Source organism: Megalops cyprinoides, chromosome 13, assembly GCF_013368585.1.
Source record: "Megalops cyprinoides isolate fMegCyp1 chromosome 13, fMegCyp1.pri, whole genome shotgun sequence".
Classification (NCBI taxonomy): Eukaryota; Metazoa; Chordata; class Actinopteri; order Elopiformes; family Megalopidae; genus Megalops; species Megalops cyprinoides.
The window spans coordinates 24,800,399-24,823,086 of record NC_050595.1 but is presented as its reverse complement, the minus strand read 5'-3'; the positions used below and the strand labels follow the sequence as shown (position 1 = coordinate 24,823,086).

Below are 22,688 nucleotides of genomic sequence, written 5' to 3'. Positions count from 1 at the left end.
CACTGAAGGGGGGGGAAGAAACATTGTGGTTAGTTTCATGATACACATTAACATTTAACAGAGGTTAACAAGCCGTGTGAATTCTTAGTCATCTTTGTACATTTTCTTCGTTTTTAATGGTACTGATTATGCAGACACTTCGCCCCGGCTCTGGGGCAGGGACATTACTTCATGCTTAGAGCTCCCAGCCAAAAAGGAGTCTGGTCGAGACAGGAGTCCCGGCTTCATATGCCACCGCTGACGGAAGGTTAACGTCATTCATTCAAACTTGCTATAACGGCTAGCGGTTATACCATCATAAGAAACACATGAACACAATAAATAAGGGCTTCTGAAAGGAAAGGAGAGAAACGCGGGCCGCGGAGTCGACTTCCTGACGAGAGACGGGGGGAAAATCGGGGAGTTCGGGGAGAAGCGGCACCAGATGTACTAAGTGCTGGGTGACTCGTGTTTTTCGAAAGCTGCGTCACGGCGTCTGTTCTGCTTCGCGGTCGTCACGCGTTACAGCGCGTGAACGCGGGGGCGTCGGGGGGCGGTCCTCCAGGTTAGGCAGATCGGCCCGCTCTCCTCCAGACAGTTTCGCGGAGGAACAGTCGACGCTACATTCAGAACTAGATTAGCGCAAACTGAGCAGGAGGGCTCTCCGTCGCCACGCCGACCACACGCCCCGCACGCCTGGAAGAATGGCCGACTACTGCTGGGAGGAGCCGAGCCAACAGGACACGAACCACACGAACCCGCACGGTCAGACATTCTATTCCTGGCACAAAATCAAGTATCGGTACCAAGATAAACACAGTAACAAACAAAACACAGAAACAACTGAAAGAAGCAAGAAGCCACGATTTAGAAACTCACACAAAATGCATTAAGCTCCCCCCTCCACGGGTTTAATCTAAGCAGGACAAATATTACAGGTTACAGGTTAACAGCGTAACCTACACGCATGTATGTACAACCAAATTTACTCTACAGGTCCTACTTCCTTGTGCCCTGTAGTCTTTTAACTAATTTCAGCTAAGAATAAGAAAATTTTGAAGAAAGGGAAAAAAAAACAAAGATCTGAGTGACACCAGAGCATCTGGATGAAGCTGTTCTTTTCTCAGATTCAGGATCTACATTTGAACTTCAGGAGAAACGCACGACGCAACTGGCTTCACATCATCTACAAACTAAACTTCTGTATGTTTACTGCACATATTCAGAGGCTAAAGAGACCTGCGGCTGAAACAGTGATTTTTTAAATCTACACCCTGAACCAGAATCGACACGCTTAAAAAGAGGAAAATAAAAAAATATAATGAACACGGTTTACCCAGAAAGCAACACCCCTCATAAAAACGACTACAGGAAACGATCAAGTATTGGTACAGTAATACCCAGCCGCCCCTCTTTCTTGTTCTAAAATTGTGAAATATTCCTATGAAGTTTCACCGCTTTTCAACCTTACTCCAAGGAAAGAGAAGTGGGGCATTACTTGTTCGGGCAACCCACATAAATATGTAGACTTGGTAAGTGCAGCCGTCAAACATAGCGCTATGGCGATTTAAGGGCACGACCCTTAACAGGTCTGTCCTGTGCACACATAGCTGCCACTTCTGATGGCTGCATTACAGTGAGGGAGGGGTGAGGCTGGGGCTGGTCTTTAGACTGCCCAGAAAGGGGGGGATACCCCTCAAATGGCTCTGCAGCTCTCCTGGCAGATATGTGGAGTGGTGGGTAGAATTGTGTGGCCAGGGGGTTGATAGAACGGAATGGAATGTCAAGATGAAAGTGTCATTTTTGAACTGCTCCATAAATCAAGTGGGAATGACCTCTGACTAATTTTAACAATTCTAAACAGTTCTTTTTATGCATTCCCACAGTTCTCGTTCATGCTTTTCCTTCAAAGAACAGCATTCTGAAGATGACAACGGGAGCATGGATATGGTAGAGAGAGCTCTGTGTAAGAGACTGGGTGGGCTGGTTAGTTGCTGGGCTGGTTAGTCTGTCGGTTGGTGTCTGCAGGATTCCTGAGAAAACACAGCGCAGTTAGAGACACCGCTGGTTGGTTGGCGGGGAGGAGGGGGAGTGGTTTCGGGGGGAGGAGCCCTGTCAACACGGCACGCTCTTGGGCTCCAGCTGTTGGTCCTTGCGGTCCATCCCCGGTTCCGCCAGCTCAGCGGAATCCAGATCTTCCTCCTCGCTGGGCCCGCCGCCCGCTTCCTCCTCCTCCTCCTCTTCCTCCTCCTCTTCCTCCGTGCTGTCCCGGCCCTTGCCCAGCTGGAGGTTCTCCAGCGTCTCCGAGACCCAGGAGTCGATCCGGCTGCTGAGGGGCACCTCCACGGAGATGGGGCCCGGGGCGTAGTCCTCCTCTTCGTCCTCGTCCTCGTCCTCGTCCTCGCCCTCCTCCAGCATGCCCGGCACCAGCGTGCTGGCGGTGCTGGTGATGGAGGAGTTGAGGAGGTCCCGGCAGCTGCCGTCCAGGGAGCCCGTCTCCGTGCTCTGCTGGGACGCCCACTCCAGCCGGTCGTCCGTCTTGCCCTCCTCCTTCTCGGCCGGGGCGCCCGCTTTCCCGGGCTGGGGGGCCGGGGTCGGGCCGGGAGCAGCAGGGGTGGCGCTGGGGTGCCCGTCCTCATCTTTGCGGGCTCCTGGCGCAGCCTCTCTGGCCCCTGCCCGGCCGCTAGGCTCCCCGTCACTCTCCGCTGCCTCCAGGCCATCAGATGTCTCCACCATGTTCCTCCAGTTGGTCTCTGAGGGACAGTCAGGATACAAGCAAAATGATGATTTGGGATGAGTATAATCTCACCTGTGCGGTAGTTAGTGTTGGCATAGCGGCATAAAGTATTCTTGAGACAGATAAAGGGATCCCCAATGCATCAAGTCAGAGTCATATATCTGGAAACAGTGAGGATCTTTTGTGAATTTTTAACCCTGACATCCTTTTGATATTCCTACCCCGGTTTAAAATGGTTTCAGTGACAGGGCAAACCATTTCTCTCTAAAACAGCAATAATTGTTACCAAGATAGGAAACAGTATGATTCCAGCTACATGTGGATGGCTGTACATACTGTCCAAAGATAAGGGAGCAGCTCTCGTGTCGGTGTGAGATCTTACCGTACTCCTTCTCGTTGACCTCGGAGATGGGCTCGGAGATGACGCTGCAGAAGGAGATGGCGCTGGCGGCCGAGGGGTTCCGGGAGTGGCCCATGTGGTGCGTCACCTTCTTCACGTTCTTCAGGGCCTCCTCGGCCTGCTCCTGCTCCAGCGCCGACACCATGTCCTTGTAGGCTTTGCGGGCCTCCTCCGTCAGGGACACCAGCCTGTTGAACAGGGCCTGGGAGGGAAGCGGGGTCTCGGTCAGAAACGGGACTGGCCCTTTGGGAGCGGGGGCACGATTTGAGGGTGCAGGCACGGAGGACGCCTTCCTACCTCGGCTCCGGAGTAGTTGAAGATGCCCACCACGCTGACCGGGACCAGCTTGTTGACGCAGCGGCCCAGCGCCTTCCGCCCCAGCGCGAACACGAAAGGGATCTCCTGCTCTCTGGCCATGGCGATGACGTTGTACAGGGCTTCGTCCAGACCCCCTGATCCCAACACACACACAGAGAGGTCCAAGCTTTGCCTACTGCTCTCCATTTATTTATGCCTTTCTTTCTTGGATCTTGGATTTTATCCAACATCATATGCCGGCAAGCATGTACTGGTGCCCTCTGGTGGCAAGACGTAAGATTCGACAGAGGGTAAGTTTAAAGAAGACCTGCGCTAATAAATGAAAACCTGAAACATTTCATAATACCTGGAAAGGGTTTTGGGAGCATCCTATCTGGTCTTACGTTTGCTTAAGTTTAGTGCTAAACCAAGAAATCGTCTTGGTTCTCAACAGAATGCACAAACCATATTCCGTATAAACCAACAACTTCTTTTTCTACACAATTCTAGATGTTGTCAGGTTATTAAAGCTAGCCACAGACAAAAAAGCTCTCCTCTTTGATTCTCATTTTCAATGCATCCAGAAAACTGGTGTAAATTAGAGTGGAAATTAGCAGCCATGAAGAAGCTTATGGTCACCAGCCTGAGCGGCCAGCCCCGGGGTGAACTCTGACCTTTGGACTGGATCTTCTCGCAGTTGGGCGAGATGATGACACACTTGATCTTGTGGAGCTTCATGTGCTTGGTGACCTCGCGCAGCCCCATGACCAGGCGCCGCTTGGCCTTGGCCTTGGTGGGGTCCTTCTGGTAGACGCGCTCCTGGAAGCGCACCAGCTCCTGCAGCAGCAGCGTCACGCTCTCATCGATCTCCTTATTCAGGACCTGGTTACAGTACCTGCAACACACAGACAGGAGAGAGTGAGTACACACAGGCGCACGTAGACACACACAGGAGCAAATGAGTACGCACACACACACACACACACACACACACACATACACACAGAGGAGCAAATGAGTACACACACACACACACACACACACACACACACAGAGGAGCAAATGAGTACAGACAGGCGCAAACACACATACATACACACACATATACACACACACACACACACACACACACGACTGAATGAGTACACACAGGTACTCACACTCACACACACACACACACACACACACACACACACACACACACACACACACACACAGACACAAATGAGTGCAAACAGGCGCGAACAAACACACACACACAAGGATTAGCATACACACACAGAGTGAATGAGCAAATGCACAGGCATACACACAAATGCCTGAATGAGCCCACACGTACACATACGCATGAATGAGCACACACACATGTACACAGAAACACACACAAACTCGCATACACACACACACACACACGCACAAGTGCCATCGCACGATCCAGATGAATTATGCGCTCAACTTCAAACGTGTGTACATAACATGGTTAACTGAATCCCACACAATAAATAGAATGAATGCGGGGGGTGGGGTGGGTATAGAAGCGGTGGGAGGCCAGAAGCTGTTAGAATTCAGGATCTGTAAGATGCGGGTAGGCCGGGACAATGTGCTCACTGCCGTTGACTTTTTGGACAACAAAGGCCTGTCTGTAAGGGGTGGCATACATTGCAAGGAGAACAGAGCAACGCGCAGTGTGCTTGTACCATACACTGTACAATCCGTTATTGTATAGTCCTTCCTTAAAAGGGCCCATTAATGCTCACAGAGGACGCCTTAGTTCTGGGATATATTTTTTGTTATCCGGGTGGGCAAGGAATTTGAGTGCCTAATCCTTTTTCTCCCCGCTATCCTAAAACCGTTAACCATCTTCTGACCTTTCAGCCTGTTGTAGAGAGTGTTAACTGACTAAAGATTCTACGCTGAGCTAATGAAGACACTGTCCCATGATGACTTATATAAAGCATTCTGTCTCACGGCAATGGGATTGAAGACTTATAAATCCTGAGACCAGGAAACACCTGACAATCTTCACTCTGATTAACTGACCACACCGAGTCAGACAAAGCTAAAAGATGACATAATGATGCAGGATCACAGAAGTGCACCTGAGGCATTTCACTGAAGGAAAGTGATCCACCCTTTGCTTTAAGTTTACATCTTGATTGGAATTTGAAAGTATTTCAGATTCCCTGAAGCAATTTAAACTGCTGTAAAGGAACGAAACCCAGGGCAGATGTTTGGTCATGGCTTGAGCAGCGGAGCGTGGCAGTTTCACTCACTCTCTGAACCTGCGGCTGTGGATCTTGGTGATGGCGGAGGCGGCCATGGGGCTGCCGATGCCCGAGCTGGCGGGCGAGCCCTGGGACACGGGCGTGATGCTGTAGGGCGAGTTCTGACTGGCCGGGGACAGCGAGGCGTCACTGGGCATGCTCAGACTGTTATCTGCAACACGGCAAGAGAAACATGGGGGGAGAATTTAGAGGCTGGAAACACGGATCTGCAGAAAGTCCTCTAATATCTGAGGGACAGAGGAGATGGAGTTATGACAGGAGGGGGGTCATGCTCTGCTCACCCTCTTGGGACACGCCCTCCCGGGGCAGGTCGTCGGTGAAGTGCAGCTCATCCCCACCCTGCTCCTCCTGCCCCGGGACACTCTGATCCAGAGAGAACTTTCCTTTCTTCACTTCCCTCTCCTTCAGAATGATCTGAGAGCAGAGAGGCAGGCAGAGTTCCCACTCAAACCGCGTGCACATTACACTTCACTCTCAATTACATTTTAAGGATAAGTGATAAGATTTAAGTATCAGCTTTATTTTTGCAATAGTGAAATCTCACAGTATTTGGGCTACTTTTGAAACTGCAGGGGGTATATATTTTATGATGCACATTAATATTTTGTGCCCACACAGACAAAGACCTGCAGATGCTTCTGACAGTGAAAACCAGTCAAGAGCACTTTAAATAATGGGCTTATTGTGCAAGCTGGTAAGCTGGCCAGTTTATTGGCAATATAAACATATTACTTGTACATGATATAAAGCTACTGAACGACCAAGAAAGATAGATATATTTAACTTGCTGTGGAATACAGAAATACAATTTTTTAAAGATTTTAAAGACAGGGAAATTTTTGACCACTTTCCATGACTATTTAGGAGGGGTGCATGAACCAAGGAGCAACCACTACACCATGCTCCCCCTCTGTTCTGCACTCTGAGCTCAGCGTGGGTGTCGCACAGCGCCCTGCTGCTCACCTTCTTCAGTGCGGTGGGCCTCTTCACCTTGGGGATCTCCCTCTCCTTCCCCCTTTTCACCCTGGGAGCGCTGGAGTCCAGGATGTTGTGGGGTCCCGTGTTTTGTTGGCCCTTCACCATTGACGCCTTGCTGCCCGACTCCTTGCCGTGAAAAGGGGTGGTCGTTCCCACTAGCAGAGGCACACACAGGCAAACCTTCAGTCAGTCATATCCACAACCAATAACACTTCAACATAGGCGATTGCCCCCGCTCCCCTATATCCTAAACATTAATCTTCAGTCCTTCAAAACGTGTATTCCACAGATATGAGATTCGGGCTTAGCAATGGGTGGAACTACCATGTGTGGAAATCAGTCACCCACACAAACCAATCAAAAAACTACGTTCTCCTTATTAGGAGGATTCGTTTAAATCAGCAAGTCACTGAAAGCATGATAGCTGATAGCTCCACCCAGTTTGGGGGTTCACCAAGACTCAAATGCTAATCTCTAGGGTTTTCATTAGCAGATATGGATTTCAATTCTGCTTTCTGACAAGGGGAAAACAGAAAATATGGCCTAGTTGGGGTAGGGGGCCTTTTTACCATATAAAAATGAAAGGGTTAAGTGAGAGGCAAATGAGTCTGAGAGTTCCTGGGGCACCTGTGTAGGAGAGGGGCTTGGTGTTGGTGATCTGCCGGGCCTTCATGGCCTGCTGCTGCCTCTCCAGGGCTGCCAGCATGTCCCCCAGGTCCAGCTGCACCGGGGTCTTGCTCTTCTTCCCCGCCGCCTTGGTCAGTGCCTCCTGCAGGCCACACACCATGCTTAGCTCCACAGCACTGAGCGCACGCACGCACTCTCCAACACAAACATAAGCAGGAAGCAACAGATCTCAGCCCCACCGTCCCATCGACATCAGCTTGGGGCGGCTTTGACGGAGTGCGTCATGATGGAATAATGGGAAAACTCAGAGGAAAACATGAGAATTCACATCAGATGACATCATGTCCCGCGCGTCTGGCCGACGGCGCGCTAATGAGAGGCAGCTGACCTGCAGTTTCTTCTGCTCCATACTGATCTCGGAGTACTCCTGCGCCGTGGCCAGCGCGGCCGCCAGCGCCTTCTTCCTCTGGCTCTTGGCCCTCTTGGGGACGGACGTGGTGATGGGGATGGGCGTCTGCACGATGCTGATGGGGGAGTTTTCTGGAAGGTTCTCCAGCTGCAGAAAACAAGAGAGGACAGTGGTCAGCGTTCAGATATCGCACTACTGCGGTAATCAGCATGACGTGCGTTTAAACTGCACACAGGGCAGCACCACGCCCATCTCACCAGGTTCTTCGGGAGCTTGGGCTGGGCTTGCTCCTGTTTACTCCGGGCTGCGGCTCCCCCAGAAACCAGCTCAGGAAACTCGTCTTCATCCTAATGGGATTACAGTACACTGTGTTTGAGACCCCTGAGAAAAGTATGCACACATGTGCACAAGTATACATGTTTGCTCTCTAAGTGAGTGCAGTATGCCTAATCTGCTGGCCTGTAAACATAACTCGCAAAGCCACCACCATCACAGACAGTGCCCAGTGTGAAGTATTAAAGCATGGTATTCATGGTACTGCTAGGGCGACAATACATGAGCAGATGCTGTTATTGAAAATGAGAAGTGTCCTACCTCAAAGTACAGGGGTTCTGTGGTGAGCTCCGCCCCTGGCAGTTGGGGAGCGGCCTGCACCGTCCCCTCCTGCAGCCTCTTGGGCAGACCGGGCCCCCTTTCGGACGAGGTGCTGCAGCCATGCCCATGGTACCCAGCTTGGAAGTCCATCTGAGGGAGAGACACAGCTCAAATACAGCGTATTTGCACATGCACCCTGTGCCCCCTTTTATAAACTGCTTCAGTTCCGCCCAACTTCAGCTCACAGCATAAATGTAATTCTATATATAAAATCAATGATACTGTCGTAACTGAATGGTAGGCAAGTTCTGTTCTCTGCATCCTCCCCCAAGAGCATTCATAAATTCACATTTACTTTAGGCTTGCTGTTGAGGAATCGCTAAAACACAAGCAGACAGCTGGAAGAGGCAAAACCTGTCCATAAACTTTACCTGTGCTCCGTTTCTCTGCTCAGGTGGTTTCGCTCCTCTGTAATAGGTGGAGCTTCTGTCCACCCAGGGCTTCTGAGTGGCCTGGGACGCCACGTTGACCCAGCTCACCGCTGCCCAGAAACACAAACACAGAGTTCATGAATGAAAAAAGAACAGGTTTACAGCTACTGAAATGCACCATTTACATGAAGCAAGTCTTACCTGTCATCACGCCAGTGTCAACTCCCTATGGAAAACAGAAACAGAAACAGAGCCATTACTGCTATTGACACGAACAATGTGAAGCACTTCAGTTTCCAGCCACAATACCAGTCACCTACACGGTAAGTACACACGGCATTCTGGGCGTTTTGATAAGCATAATGCTTCAGTGGAACAGCACGCCTGGGGAACAGGGTGCAGTAAACCATCTCTGAAGTCTACACTAAAGAGACAGAATGAGGGTTTATGATGAAATGCCTAGCAATAGGTCATTCCACTACCCTCCATGTTCACAGCTGCCTAACCCAGCTCAGAGTGTCCAGCGCACTGAGATTTGAAGCTGCCTGCTCCCAGTGTGGCGGGGGGCAGGATGTTTGGCTTGGCGTACCGCGGCGGCGGCGGTGCCGTCGGTGGGCCGCGGGGCCGCTCCGCCGGCCTGGTTGTGCTTGGGGCTGCAGTATCCGCTGTCGCTGTCGATGTCGGCCTCGCTGGCGCCGTGCTCGCTGGACGACTCGGCCGTGGGGTGGGAAGCCCGCCTCCTCCGCGCCTTGTTCTTCCACAGCAGGGGGCTGGCCCTCTCCGACAGGGGCTTGCCGGAGGCCTCTCCCGGGAAATCTGCGGGGGACACGAGGGAGGCGTGTCACCGACGTGCCTCACGAGGACAGACTCGCACTGTTCACTCAGCACCAGGTTTCCTCCTTACATCCACTCCACTTATAGCTGGGCCTGGACAGGGACCACCTCTCTCGGCTCCTAGTGATATTCAATACAGTCAAAAGCAGGCTGAGCAAAAGCAGGCGTATTCATGGTGACGTTGATGGAATTTTTTTTTTTGCTCCATGGCACACGCCATCCTACTGCAGAGAATGTTCATATTTTGACATAATGTGAAAAATTACAAAACAGAGAAAAGGTAAGGGAAATCCATTTTATAATTGTAAAGTTGTGTTGTGTTTCCTTTAATAATGAGCTCCATTCACACAAACAGACGTGCCAATGTATGCTGCTATTCTACATGTCTGCTGCCTGTGGCCTGTACATAATGTGTATTTTTCATCACTGCCGACTTAGCTACCAGTAATTAGAATGAGTGATGGGCAGTTGACCTGCGACGCCATTGCAATGGATCTGTGAATTCAGGAAAAACAGCCACTTTAACGACTCTGAGCTGACACAATACAGGTCAGGTACACTCAGCCGTGACCCACAGGAAGACCGTGAGGCACAGCAAACATGAGCCTTTCAGACTAGAAGAGCCAGATTCCACAAATACCACCGCAAGGGTTAGAGTACCAAAGCATCTGTCAAGTCACGAGTGCAACCCCCTCATTTCCTCAAGAACGCAAAGACATTTTACTCCATTAAACATAATTATAACTCATTGCACAAATGGAGACTGGTGTTTCAGGATCAAGCCTGTCAACATGCTGGGCCGCAGTACATGCAAGCTGAGGGACTGAGTGTAACCTCTGGCTTATGTAAGTGCCGAACACAGCAGCGTGTCCCGCTAAGCCCTCTTTAAGGGCATTACGTCTGAAAATAATCAAAAGTGAGTCACAGAGTCACTGGCGGGCCTTCAGTGAAATTCAGTGACCTAAGTCAAGGCAGACCAGAGACAATGCATGTATTTACAGAACATTATCACACACAATGGGGGTAAAACTAAAAATAACGACTCAAAAGTGATCCTCTGACTACAATGGCTTGACGGGCAGCTATTGTGTCATGTAGCCTTTGTGTTTTGACTTTTAGAGCACACAATGAACTCCTTAGAGAAGAGAAGAAATACTTTAAGTTTCCCTTGGCTTGGGGTTTAATCAAGGCAAGTGGGGGGAACAACAGCTAATCCCCACGGAGGATCCTGAATCTTAAGTACCGGTCTGCTGGGCGGCGTCCACCAGGAGGACCGTCTTCGCTCTGCTGTCGGGACCGGAGGCGCTGATCTCCTTCTGCACCGCCACGCTCCTCATCGGGGGTCTCTTGCTTCTCATTGGCTGAGAGAGTGGCTGCGGGGATGACATAATCAAAGTCAGGACAGAGCTGGCCGGCTTGGTCCGCTTATCTGCTTATCCTCAACATGTGAAAACCACTGCACAGAAACAGGAGAGTTCATGGCAGCCAGGCGGGCTGAGAGCTCAGGTGAGCCCACGCCAGACGGGAGGGAACGGGAGAGCTCACCTTCGGGAGCACGGCGGTTCGGACAATGCCCCTTCCCCTCTGGTTGGACACGGTGAAGGCCTGTCCCGGGCCCAGGGGCCGGTCGCCGCAGTCGGCCGACACGGCGTTCACCATGCCCGCCTGCACGGGGGCCCCGTAGGGGGAGGGGAAGGGCTGGTAGAAGCCCATCATGGGGGCGCAGGGCGCCGGCATGATCTGGTAGTAGGCGTAGTCGCTGGACACGGGGGGCTGGGGGGACGACAGGATGGGGTAGGCCAGGTACGGGCCTCCGGGGCTGGGGTTTGGCTGCTGCCACCGCATGTCTCCGTTGTACAGCGGGAGTTGCCTGGTGGGAACAAGGATGAGAATGAGAGGATATCCCAGCGTACCACTTTGAGAGGCTCACTGAATTAAATGTGGAGAGCTCATAACATAGTACTTAGACCCCTTGAGGGCCTGAGAGTTTGAAACCCAGTTGGCACTCTTCTGTGTCAGCCTAGTGCAGCCGTTGCCTGGACTACAGCAATCCACTACTTGGTGGTTTGTGCTAATCACCCTTGCACAACCCGCAGCCCGGCCAGGACGCCGGTGCTCATCCTCTTTCCAGGGAATAATAACACAGCCCACACCACTCAGTCACACTGGCTTCCAATGCCTCTCGGAGTGCAATTCAACACCCTCCTCTTCATCTGCACCTACCGGTCAGACATGTTGGCCCCTTATGTCCCAGGCTCAGGACAAAAGCCTTTCAATCACCTCAACGGCACACCTGAAAACAGCTGTGAAGAGCTTGTTCTTATTACCGAGCTCCATTACCCTGGAGCCGCTAACCGAGATGCGTCTGAGACTCTCACTCCCCCGCCCCTTATAAATCACCACACCGGACACATCTTTTTTTGGAGGAGACATTCACTCCAATTTATCATCTGTAAGGCTCCCCGGGGTCCTGTCTGACCCAATGGTGCTGTGTAGGTGCGGTTCTGAAGTGTAGTTAAAAATGTTCAGTATAATCTACAATGGTGCCAGTAGATTCGTCTGGACAAGAAAACGAAAAAGACCAAGATGAAAACACGATAACTTCAGAACTGCACGCACAGCTGGGAAAGAAACTCCATCTTTAGCTGTGGGCTTGTGGAAAGTGTGGCACTGGGCCGGAAGAATATGCGGCGAGCTTTTCCATGGCTAACTCACTCTCTCCCCGGCAGCTATTTCCTTGTATTCAAAATGGAAAGGAAGAAGGGGAAAGAGAGGAAGAGCTCAGGATACGGTTTCTATCGAGCAGACAGCCGCGCTCTGGTCTAGTCTGTGTTTTAGTGTTCACGCCACTCCAGTCTGCTGCCTTACTGTTTCAGCTGAGGGGCCAGTCTGGGGTGTTCTTCCACTGTTTAAACCATCAGATTTTCATGTCAGATAAAACAGAACAGAACTATAGCTGGATGTGTATTATTATGTTGATATTGTTGGTGTAGTAAACTATTGCCATGAAACCAAGAGTTCACTCGAGAATATTTACACATAGGAAAGTGTATACAAGTTGTTCAATGGCTCTCTTTTCCTCTTTTTTCCTGAATTAGCCTTGAATAAGACCCTGCCGCATGCTCCCCCCAGGGGGGCGTGGGTAACGGGCATGGCAGCAGGACACACCTGTTGGGCTGGTTCTCCTGGACAAAGGGGTAGCAGGTGATGAGATAGCTGGGGATGGGTGCGGGTTCCACCCCGCCGCCACTGCCGCCCCCTCCGCCCTCCCCGGACAGGCTCATGGCGACCAGGCCAGCGTCCGGGCCCTTCTTCTGCGGGATGAACGGTTCCACTTCGGCGGAGAGCTTCACATCCTGAGGAAACCACAGAGGCTTAAACACTCTGGAGGCAGCATTGCTGGAAACCCACAACATGAAATCAAAGCACCAAAAGACACCAGAAATGTGGATTTTTTTTTTTTTTTGTAAAATATGAAAATTTGTCTAATGATTGCCACAGCCACTTCAGTCACGTTTTTCAGATCAAGTTATGTCCACAGTAAACAGTGTTTTAGCCGGATAACATCAGAAGCTTCACCTGTGAAAAACCACTTTCAGAAAGGTTGTGTACGATATTTTCAGTGATTTAAAAGCGATGTTTCTGTCCTGACCGGAGTTCTCAGAGCAGTCTGCTCATAGACATTCCTGCGGTTCCTGAACAAACAGAAAGGCGCGGCGGACTGCGGTGCGCTGCACTGCGCGAGCGGAAAGTTAAAATGTCAACAAAACAACACGCCGTCGTCACCACGCCGGTCCAAAGATTGGGCAACGACCAAGCAGACAAGCTTTTAGCTCGTTTCCACCGCGCGAACGCGGATCACCGCTCAGGGCGCCAACAGCTCTTTTCTATATCCCAGTGCTGACCCAATGAACCTGACACAGATCTGCTTCTTTAAGCAGTACAGGGGATAAGAGCATACCGGGGTTATGGAAGGTTGACGCAAACCAATTAAAGGACAAGCACAGCATCGATAATCCTCATCGTCACAATGACACGGTCATGGAAAACAGCTTCCTTTGACTGAACCCTGTGATGGCAGGTTTAAATAAACAAATGATGTCGTTACATATTCCATGCCATTAGTTCATTCCATAACATCTTAGTATTTATCAGTTATCTGTTATTGTTATTTTTTCATACTGTGCTGTTCAATTGTGTTAAACAAAAGTAAATTAGCATTGAACCATGACAGCACAAATTATTTGCCTGTAGACACTACGTGAATGTGACCTCAAAGTTAATTATCTACTAACGTCAATTTTAACAATAACATAGTCTATGCTGGTAGGGCTATGCAGGCTATTTATATCTGGATATGGGTCCATAAATAAAAAGTGTTGGCACCATCGATGTAAGACAGGCGTTAACTAACAATAAGAAGCTGAAAACAGTGTTGTATCATGTATGAGTCAGCATTGTTCCATATGACCTTTGTGAGTTATCAGTCCCTTCCTGTAAAGGCACGTCTGTTATAAACAGACAGCCTTATCAGGTGCCCATCCTTCGGCACATCCTACACGGCATCAATTCATTCATTACAACCCTGCGGTGGGACACCTTCCGGCACGGAACCTTGCGATAAAACACATCCCACTTCCCTGATCTTGTCACACCACCGCAGCTCTGACCGGCCGGTGAACTGTCCCCGGGTCAGTACCCGAAGGCCGCCGGGGGGGTTCACACCTGTACACACAGGCCGAAATGCGGACGCACTCCGTCACACGTGGTGTCAGTGTTCAGACCCGTGACCTGCTCTTCCAGAAAATGCACACGGAATGTGGATCAGTGAGTTTGCGGGTGCGGGCAGAGAGTATGAGGACCATTAAGGAAAGCTCTGTCAGCTTTCTGCCTGTGGAAGCAATCACTACTGACACCACTCTTCACAAGGAGACAGATTCATTACATAGCATAACACCACAACAAGTGTTCTCTGAACCTGATGCTGTTTGAGTCCCTAGCTTTCATTTCCTTGTTATCAGATTCAGCTAACTTTTCCCATTCTCTGCAGCTACACATGGTTATTTTGACTTGTGACTTGTTTCCTCAAGTGATACATTTACCCTGTCTGAAGGCTCCTGGTTAACTCCAAAATCAAACGCGTCTGTAATTCTAAGAGAAGGCACACCAGCAGAGTCAGACTGATGTTGCCAAGATTTACATTTTCAGGATGTGGTGTGTTTGTAACAATTGGTAACATGCACTTGTCAACCTATGTAAAGTGCTGAGATATTTGGTGTTTCTGCTGCCTACAGGTAATCATTTACTCAATTCAGAAACAGGTACAAAGTCGACCCTTGAGAGACAATCAGCCACCCAGTAATCTCTTCTTTTATACTCATGTCAAGGCATCAACAATGCAAGCACTTATGCCAACAGGGAAAGCACTGTAGGCTGAGCACTGAGTATATAGGTCTTCAACTTCTAACTGTGAAAGAAAGGCACACTTCTAAGAACTTTTATGACAGGACATTTAATTGTTTCATATTGCATCATGCCATATATTTCTTGCCATCTTGTTAATTGGACCCACAGAAATCAGTCTGAGCATCTGGGAGCACCATTTCCTTGTACTTGATGCCTTTCTGGCTGACCTGCTCCTCAGTGGAATGGCTGAAAGGGTGGTACCAAGAAAGATCTTGGCATGTTCGCAAAAGGAAAACATGTAAAAAACATTCCATTTAGGGTTTTTCTGAGAAAAGAAAGCAAGGGGAAGTGCATGGCTGGTCTGGTGTTTGGAAACCTGCCTTCTAAAGGCAATTTATTTGGGCGTGTGTGTGTCCTTTAAGTGAATATCTGCCTGCCCCTAAATGTAGTGTCCACACTCTCTCCAGGGTGATTAATTCCACAATTTGCATAATGTGCCCACTAGCTACCTTAAATGTCACTGAATGATTACGCAGTGAGAAAAAACTCCTCTGGGTAATGATGCAAACCCCTATATATAACAGGAACATATAGGCTAAACACCCTGTAAATGCTCTGAAAAGGTCCATTGCTGGATGTGAGGAGGTATGAAATGAGCCCCCTAAGCAGCAGGTACACCAAAAGTCATCAGTCTTTGTGAGGGATGGAAGGCTACACTTGTGAAGTGTCAAGCACAGTACTAGGACACTCTACCACACAGTCCCTGCCACACTGTCCAAAGTGTAGTTATAGCTACCCAGTTCAATAGCGTTAATGCGGCAATGCTGCGAGAAACATTCACAGCCCCCAGTCAAAATAACCGCAACAAGACACGGCTATGGACCCGGACAGAGAAAACCTCCTACATCTCCTTTGTGTCAGGCATTCTATCAGGAGGCACCAGGGTCGAGCCTGACCCCACCTCGTAAGATGACAGACAGGGAAGGAACAGAGGAGGCAACAGGAGGCTAAGAGATGGCTAATGAGGTCTGTTTAAACAGAGGAACAAAAACACCAACTGCCATGTTGTCAACACCTCACAGCCACTGAAACCATTCTGTTACTAAAGCCTGAAGCTCCTTCCTGCCAGATTATTCTGTGGGCCCAAGATAGCTTGCGTGAAAACAACGATAAGTTTACAGATGAACGTGTTATATCCCTAACCGCAGTACGTACGAACACCAAGCCAACAGCATCATCAGAGTATCTAATAAGGTTTTTGGCTCCATTTTCGTGTTATGATTGGGGATACAGTTTTTCCTTTTTTCTCCATGGGAACTGGTAAAAACACTTACATCACTACAAAACCATGGCTCTCCACAGTTTATGCTACAAGACAATGAATTACACAAACACGCAACCATTTCTGCAACCAAGCCCTTTCTGGTTCTGTTAAGAATCAATGGCAGAGGAAGTGCAAACACACGACAAGGCTTCAGCCGTTATCCTTCATTTGTGATCATTTTTCTTGGACTGCCAGAGCAGGGAATCCAAGGCCCTGAACTGAATGCATGAACTGTGTATCTGCAGATCGGTCCTCAAACAAAGAGCCATTGTCTCTGGCAGCTAGTGTCTGTGGGCAGCACTTTGAGTGAAAAGGCAACATTTGAATCCTGAATGCACTTTGTTATATCTGAAATGGAAATCTGAAATGTTAACCCTGAACCACTTGCCTTTCAGTACAATTGAAGACACTGGCTAAACAAGTTCATCAAAATTTAGTTGAATAATTTTCAACTATTCTAACTATTAAGCTCCTGACTTAAATGTGTGGTTTGTCTGCCTGTTAGAAAGGAATAGGTTCTACACTACAATGAGTCTCCTCATGGCCCTTGGTTTGTAACTCTGAATCAAACCAAACTGTATGAGAAGGTTTTGATTAAAACAGCAAATTATTCAGCGCATTTACATACACAACATCAATCTTTTGAGGAAATGTACCAACACACAGTTCTGGTAATGAATTATTATGTTACACCCTCACTGGTTTGATAGGACAAATATGCCTGGTATGCCTTCAAGGATCGTTTGGCCTCCAGTCTATGAACCACAAGCTGTGTTTAACCTTTTACAAACCACTTCACTATAACATGACAAAGCACAACAACCTTCTGTTCCTCATGCCATTCCATAACTCCTAGAGACATGTCCTGGTATCCAACCAACAATTTTGAAAACTTAAGTACACTCAAGACAATTATTTTGATGAGTGGTACTAATATGTGAAAAAATGAGAAATAACACTTCTAAGGATGTGAGAGTATACAAAAGAGCAGAAGTTTTCTGTGTTATTGGCCCCCTAAATCTTTTTTGAGATGCCTTCACAACCACCTGTAATCAATACCACAATGTCTTATTGCAGTAAGTTGTACGTACAAGACTTTGATGTACTTTGTGCGAACAGAAAAGGTGGTGGTAGATTAACCAAGGAGTTCGTGACACGCTGTCAGAGCTTGAGCCTTTCTGTAACACTGTGTACCTTGACATCTTAACAAGTGACCAGGCACACCTTGCCCCTAGACTACTCCTTTAAGCTAGGCATGTTGCTCCATTATCCATTCAGCTGGCTTTAAGCTTTCAATTGTCTCTATTGTTGAGGTAGATACCAGCGCTTCAGTGAAAAAGGAGCGATTGTAAGTGTGGCGCTGAGGTCAGTCGCAGATGTACAGTGGACAGAGCAGCGCTGACACCAATATGGACAAACTGAGGAATCCAGCCTCATGTCTCCCTCGGCTTCAAAAAAATAGAGGGTTTATTTTACGCAGTAAAAGTACAGCAATTTGTACAGTAAATATGCAGAGAGACATGGAGAGAAATGAGGAGCGGCGAGAGCCATGTGCTTTAAATTAAGAGATGCTATGCAAGTCACGAGCGTTAAAGTGCCTTTGGATTATAACGTACAGCCCAGTCATTGCCTTCTTTTCCCTACAAACAAAGACCTCTGGAAGACTCTCAGTGCTGGAGACATGAGATGCCCAATGGCACCGCTTCATGGACTGTAGCCTGCATGAAAAATTTTGGACATTAATGCTACAATGCTAAAATCCAAACTGTCAATTCTTTTCTGTCGATCTGCCATCCATTTCCTATCATGACAACTACAAAATTATCAAGGGTGAAATAAACATGTGGCACAGGATAAATATAGGTCATTGTGTTGAATACACTTGACAGGTCTCTTTTAGAGACCCGGCACTGCTAAGACAAAATTTAAAATGTGTCTGAAATATGTGGCTTTCTTTTGATCCCATTCACTGAAGGCTGATAAGAAAAATCAACCTAGCCATTTACCAACCATTCACCAAGCAACACAGGCATTATGATAGTCTTAAGACTGGACTCCTTACACCATCCATCCAGAGGCTTTGAAGGATGACGGTACAGCAGAACCAGAAGAAATGGGGAGTCAATATGAGGACTCGATCTGCCATGTCACTCACAAAAGACATGCATTCAAACAACGCGCTGTCTGCAAATACCACAGTCTGGCAAGGAGGTACACCTTTCTCTGTGATCTTCTCAATGGTGATAAACAGAGTGATAAGGACAGCTAAGTTCCAATGACGTGGAAGACAGTGAAACACTGACACAAAACCTAGAGACTTTTGGACTCTGTGGCAGCCAGAAACACTCTAGGGCACTACTCGCACACACAAATTTAATCAAAGACAGCACACCTTAAAACTGTACCCACAACTGCTGGCCAACAGCTAAAAGTAAGAATAAGAGTAAGAGTTCACCTACAAATACATGTAGGATACACCTGTTCTCCTGGATGGACCAGTCATCTGGAATTTCACCATCCTTGTAAGCATTGTGAGAAAGACAAGTGGAACAGATACAGATATCTATTGTTTGCCAGGTTAGGCATACTGTCGGTACTTTCAAGTCAATCCCTTGTAACATGACTAACCATTTAAAATCAAAGCACAGTGTTTCACATTTCCAACTTCAAGTCAGTACTGATACAGTATATAGGTAAAACATTTGAAAGCATGTAGAGTCAATCATAGATCAAATCTCCACTAAAGAAAAAACTATGGTAAAACACTAAATCTCACCCTGTGACAGGATCACAGAAGGTAAACAGAGATGCATAGGCCATATCATGGAAAGAAGTCTGACATCACTTGTGTCCTCAACTGGAGCTCAGAAGTATATAACACTGCAATTGAGCAGAATACTATGTGAATGCCTGAGGGTGGCAATAGGGTACCCAGCAAACTGCCTAAAACAGTGACACAGTAAAAATAAGCAAAGACCAAAAGGACCAGAGACAACTGTTAAAGTAATCCTCAATTTCACAAAAGGCAGGTATTCATAGTGCAAGGCCTATATTGTAACCATTCTTCCAAAATGATATCTAAACAATATTATTTCCTTAATGTTATATCTATGTAATGCCTTAATTACACCCAAACCTGAAACATTGCTTAAAATTATGAAACATAATTTTTATATTTGGGCTCAGCAGTGCTCTTGCCAAGTGGGTAACTTTGGCCTAAGAAGTGAGGTCATTCTGAACAGTGGTGATTTCACACAACATGACCAGTGATGTATTGGGGAACTGTCACATTTGAATGTTACAGCATTTTCTAAAGCATTTTTACTGCAAATGGAAATAAACTATGTAGCAACATTTTGCCTAATCCATATCTCAGGTTGACCAAATTTCACTTGGTCACAGAAAAAAAACATCATATGAAGAATTTATCTTTATAGATTTGTTGAGTTTTGCCTTCTCCCAGTCTATTGCAGCATGCCGCGTTGCACAGGCAGGCACTGAGGGTCTCATCCAAAAGGCTCCTCCTTGCTAGGCACTGTAAGTTGACATGAAATTTGTTCAGGTTGTTAATGTAAAACGTTTAGCCCACAACCCCTCAGACAGCTGCAGTAAGTTGTGTTTTGGTTGGCTGATGCAAAACTGTGGTAATTTTCTGGGTGATTAAAAAAGCATCCATTTAATCAGATTCTGTAATTGTACAACTGTTATGTATTTTCATGACAGAGCTGTAGTGAGTAAAAGGATATAAAGTCTTTTTGTGATTACATAAATTTCCTTTCATTTTTACATTTAATAAGTCAGAGAGAAACCCAGTGGTTAAAGATTTTGTGCTTTTCAAGAGTGGGCTATAGCTTTGAATCTAATGGCCTGTGATGTTTTCCACAGCAATACGGATTCATAAAATATTAATTCCTGTATTGTGCATATCAACTTCAATTCATCTACACACCAGTAATAGCAAGCACAAGTACACCATTTCAAGACCAGGACTGAGCAGGTGAATAATAGTTCAAGAAGACTACAACAAACAGACTAAAACACTTAAAAGTATGAATTGTTACAAAGGACTGTTATTTATTATTCCCCCCCCCCCCCCCCCCCATGGAACTACACACTAACCCTAAATAAAAAAAAAAAATAATTTTCTGTTCCTCATGAAATGAACACATTATTAACCCGCTTACTATATTAGTACTTACTTATTTTACATAAATTACTTTCAAAAAAAATCTTAAAAGTTCGACTATAACTAACTGATATTTTCACCATTCTGATTTTTACAACACTATCCCACGGTAGGCCTATATCAATGCCGGTTTATATAGTGCGCAAGATGTGTAAACAGAAAAGTTAAAGTTGACTTAAGATAAAGAACTGAGGATTTATATGCGGTGACATTCATTTAAATGTCCACTGTGACAGCACTGTACCAACCCGAGTTAATCTCTCTTGCACCGTCGTTTCAAGCAGTTTTACAAAAGACAGCGTTGGTTTTACATTGTCAAAAGTCGCATCGCAACGTTGTCACAACGAAAACATGACTGTGCCAACTGCATGTTGTCAGCTGGGACATGTTACAGTCTGGCGTGGCTTTAAACTAATGATGAGTAGCTATGTTACTACACCGGCGGGACGAGGTGGAATCTCATCAAGGCATACAGACGAGACAACCCCCATATCACTAAAAAACTGTCTAGCAACCTAAACTAGCTAGTGATCACAATGTAAAACTACTCCCTTCCGGTGGAAACTGTTGATGTGGAAACTAAACAAGCTGGCTAGACTAGCTAATAGCTATGAATCCACGCTTTGACATGTCGCTAGCAAACGTTAGCTAACGGCTAGCTAAAATTATCACAACGGTTTACTAATGGCTAAATTACCAATTACATATAATTATATATCTCAGCAACATAGCCAAGTTAGGTAGCAAATTACCATGCAAATTACCGTGCATGTGAATTCAGACAAGTGGCTGGTCAGACATGACAAACTAGCTCGCTGATCTACTTACTGGTCTTTGGTTTCAAATAGCCACTTGGCTATCTAGCTAACATTAGCTAGTTAATTAGACATTTTCAATAGAATACATTTAGCCAACAAGTTAGCGTGCTATATATCCAAGCGAGATTCAGCAGTATCATGTGCTAGCTAACTTTGGCCTGAAATTGAATACCTTTAATTAGCTAGTCTAACAAGCTGTTTCTGCAACATGGTTGCACAGCTAGCCCGCTAGCTAACGTTACGTCATTGACAAATGTCGCTATTGCTAGCTGGCAACTCGTTGACTGTGATTAAATAGGGTAACGTTACTTAGCTGTCACAATTCTAGCAGACATTTCTGTATTTTGATTGTTTAAATCTAGCATTAAATCTACAATGACAACATTCTTACAGATGGCTTCGGTACACTGTAACACAGGATGTAAGCACGGAATGTCTTTATGTGGTTGTCTTTACAGAAATAGCTTAGCTAACCAACCCCCCGAATTTCCACTCAAGGCCTTGTTAGTTAGCTATCGTAGTTAGCTAGCGAGCTAACCCAGCCCAGAAAACACCGTCCCTATTTAGATAATCCTTTCTTACCTTACTGTCGCTCGCATCCATGCCTGTTACTGGTGCCCTGGCGGACCCGCTTCGTGTACGCTGCGACTGTCAGGAGGATGTTGTTATTGTCTTCATTGTAAACGCGGAGCCCCCCTGTGTAAAAACACACCCAGGACCTGTCGTTCTGCTGGTGCTAGCTAGCTCTACGGTGCCAGCACTTGGCTTGCTGTTTTACAGTCAGAATACAGAAAAAATGGGAGAGTCATCTGGAACGGAGGCCCTACTGGGTCAAAAGTAACGCGACAGCTTCAGTAGCAAGTTGTCTTGTAGAAGGTGTCCTCCTCACCAAAGGGTGCGCGACGCGCGTACGTCAACGCTGTTTCAATTCTTGACAACGCTGTCACAAACATGATCATCACTAATGCATGGAAATTCACACACAGCCCCGTATGTCATGCGTTACATGACATCATACATTTTTGCAATGTCGTGGTGTATTTGTGAGCCAGTTCTTGGAACTGTTTGGGCAAGATGTAATTGCCACAACACTGTTTTGCGACTGGAATGTTAGGCTTGAATTAAGTTTCGATATATGTTCATAAAGGCATTTTAACATTAATACTTTGAACTACGAGTAGCATATTGCTGGTTCAAAAGGGTACACTATGTCCAAACGTTTGTGTATCAAAACTGGCCAAACGAGGAAATTACCGGACATATGCAAGAAAACGATAGAGCTCTACGTGTGTATCTTGAGCATCTCACTTTCTTTTGCAATACACATGAACCACACTTTGGACAACTTAGCACAGCTTTACACAAATGGCAGTAGATGGAATG

At 47.1% G+C, this 22,688-nt stretch overlaps 1 protein-coding gene across 1 annotated transcript; it reads right to left on the bottom strand.

Moving 5' to 3' along the window:
- Positions 1 to 572: 572 nt before the first annotated feature.
- secisbp2l (SECIS binding protein 2-like) lies at positions 573 to 22,250 on the bottom strand. Its single transcript, XM_036543553.1, has 18 exons — positions 21,888 to 22,250; positions 12,740 to 12,927; positions 11,105 to 11,441; positions 10,815 to 10,944; positions 9,327 to 9,553; positions 8,939 to 8,963; positions 8,738 to 8,847; positions 8,307 to 8,456; positions 7,970 to 8,059; positions 7,692 to 7,859; positions 7,304 to 7,445; positions 6,662 to 6,831; positions 5,980 to 6,112; positions 5,687 to 5,849; positions 4,088 to 4,308; positions 3,414 to 3,568; positions 3,099 to 3,318; positions 573 to 2,732 (listed from the first exon to the last, which is right to left on the bottom strand). The coding sequence occupies exons 1-18, from the start codon at positions 21,906 to 21,908 to the stop codon at positions 2,095 to 2,097; spliced, it is 3,288 nt and encodes a 1,095-aa protein (XP_036399446.1). The 5' UTR covers positions 21,909 to 22,250; the 3' UTR covers positions 573 to 2,094.
- Between the last annotated feature and the right edge of the window lie 438 nt (positions 22,251 to 22,688).

What these genes read in the sequence shown, in the direction of transcription:
- secisbp2l (XM_036543553.1), bottom strand. Translation starts at nt 21,908, where the DNA reads ATGGATGCGAGCGACAGTAAG. An exon ending in TGGATGCGAGCGACAGTAAG is followed by an intron (nt 12,928 to 21,887) that starts GTAAGAAAGGAT and finishes TGGTTTCCTCAG; the next exon opens with GATGTGAAGCTCTCCGCCGA. An exon ending in GGAGGGCGTGTCCCAAGAGG is followed by an intron (nt 5,850 to 5,979) that starts GTGAGCAGAGCA and finishes GCCGTGTTGCAG; the next exon opens with ATAACAGTCTGAGCATGCCC.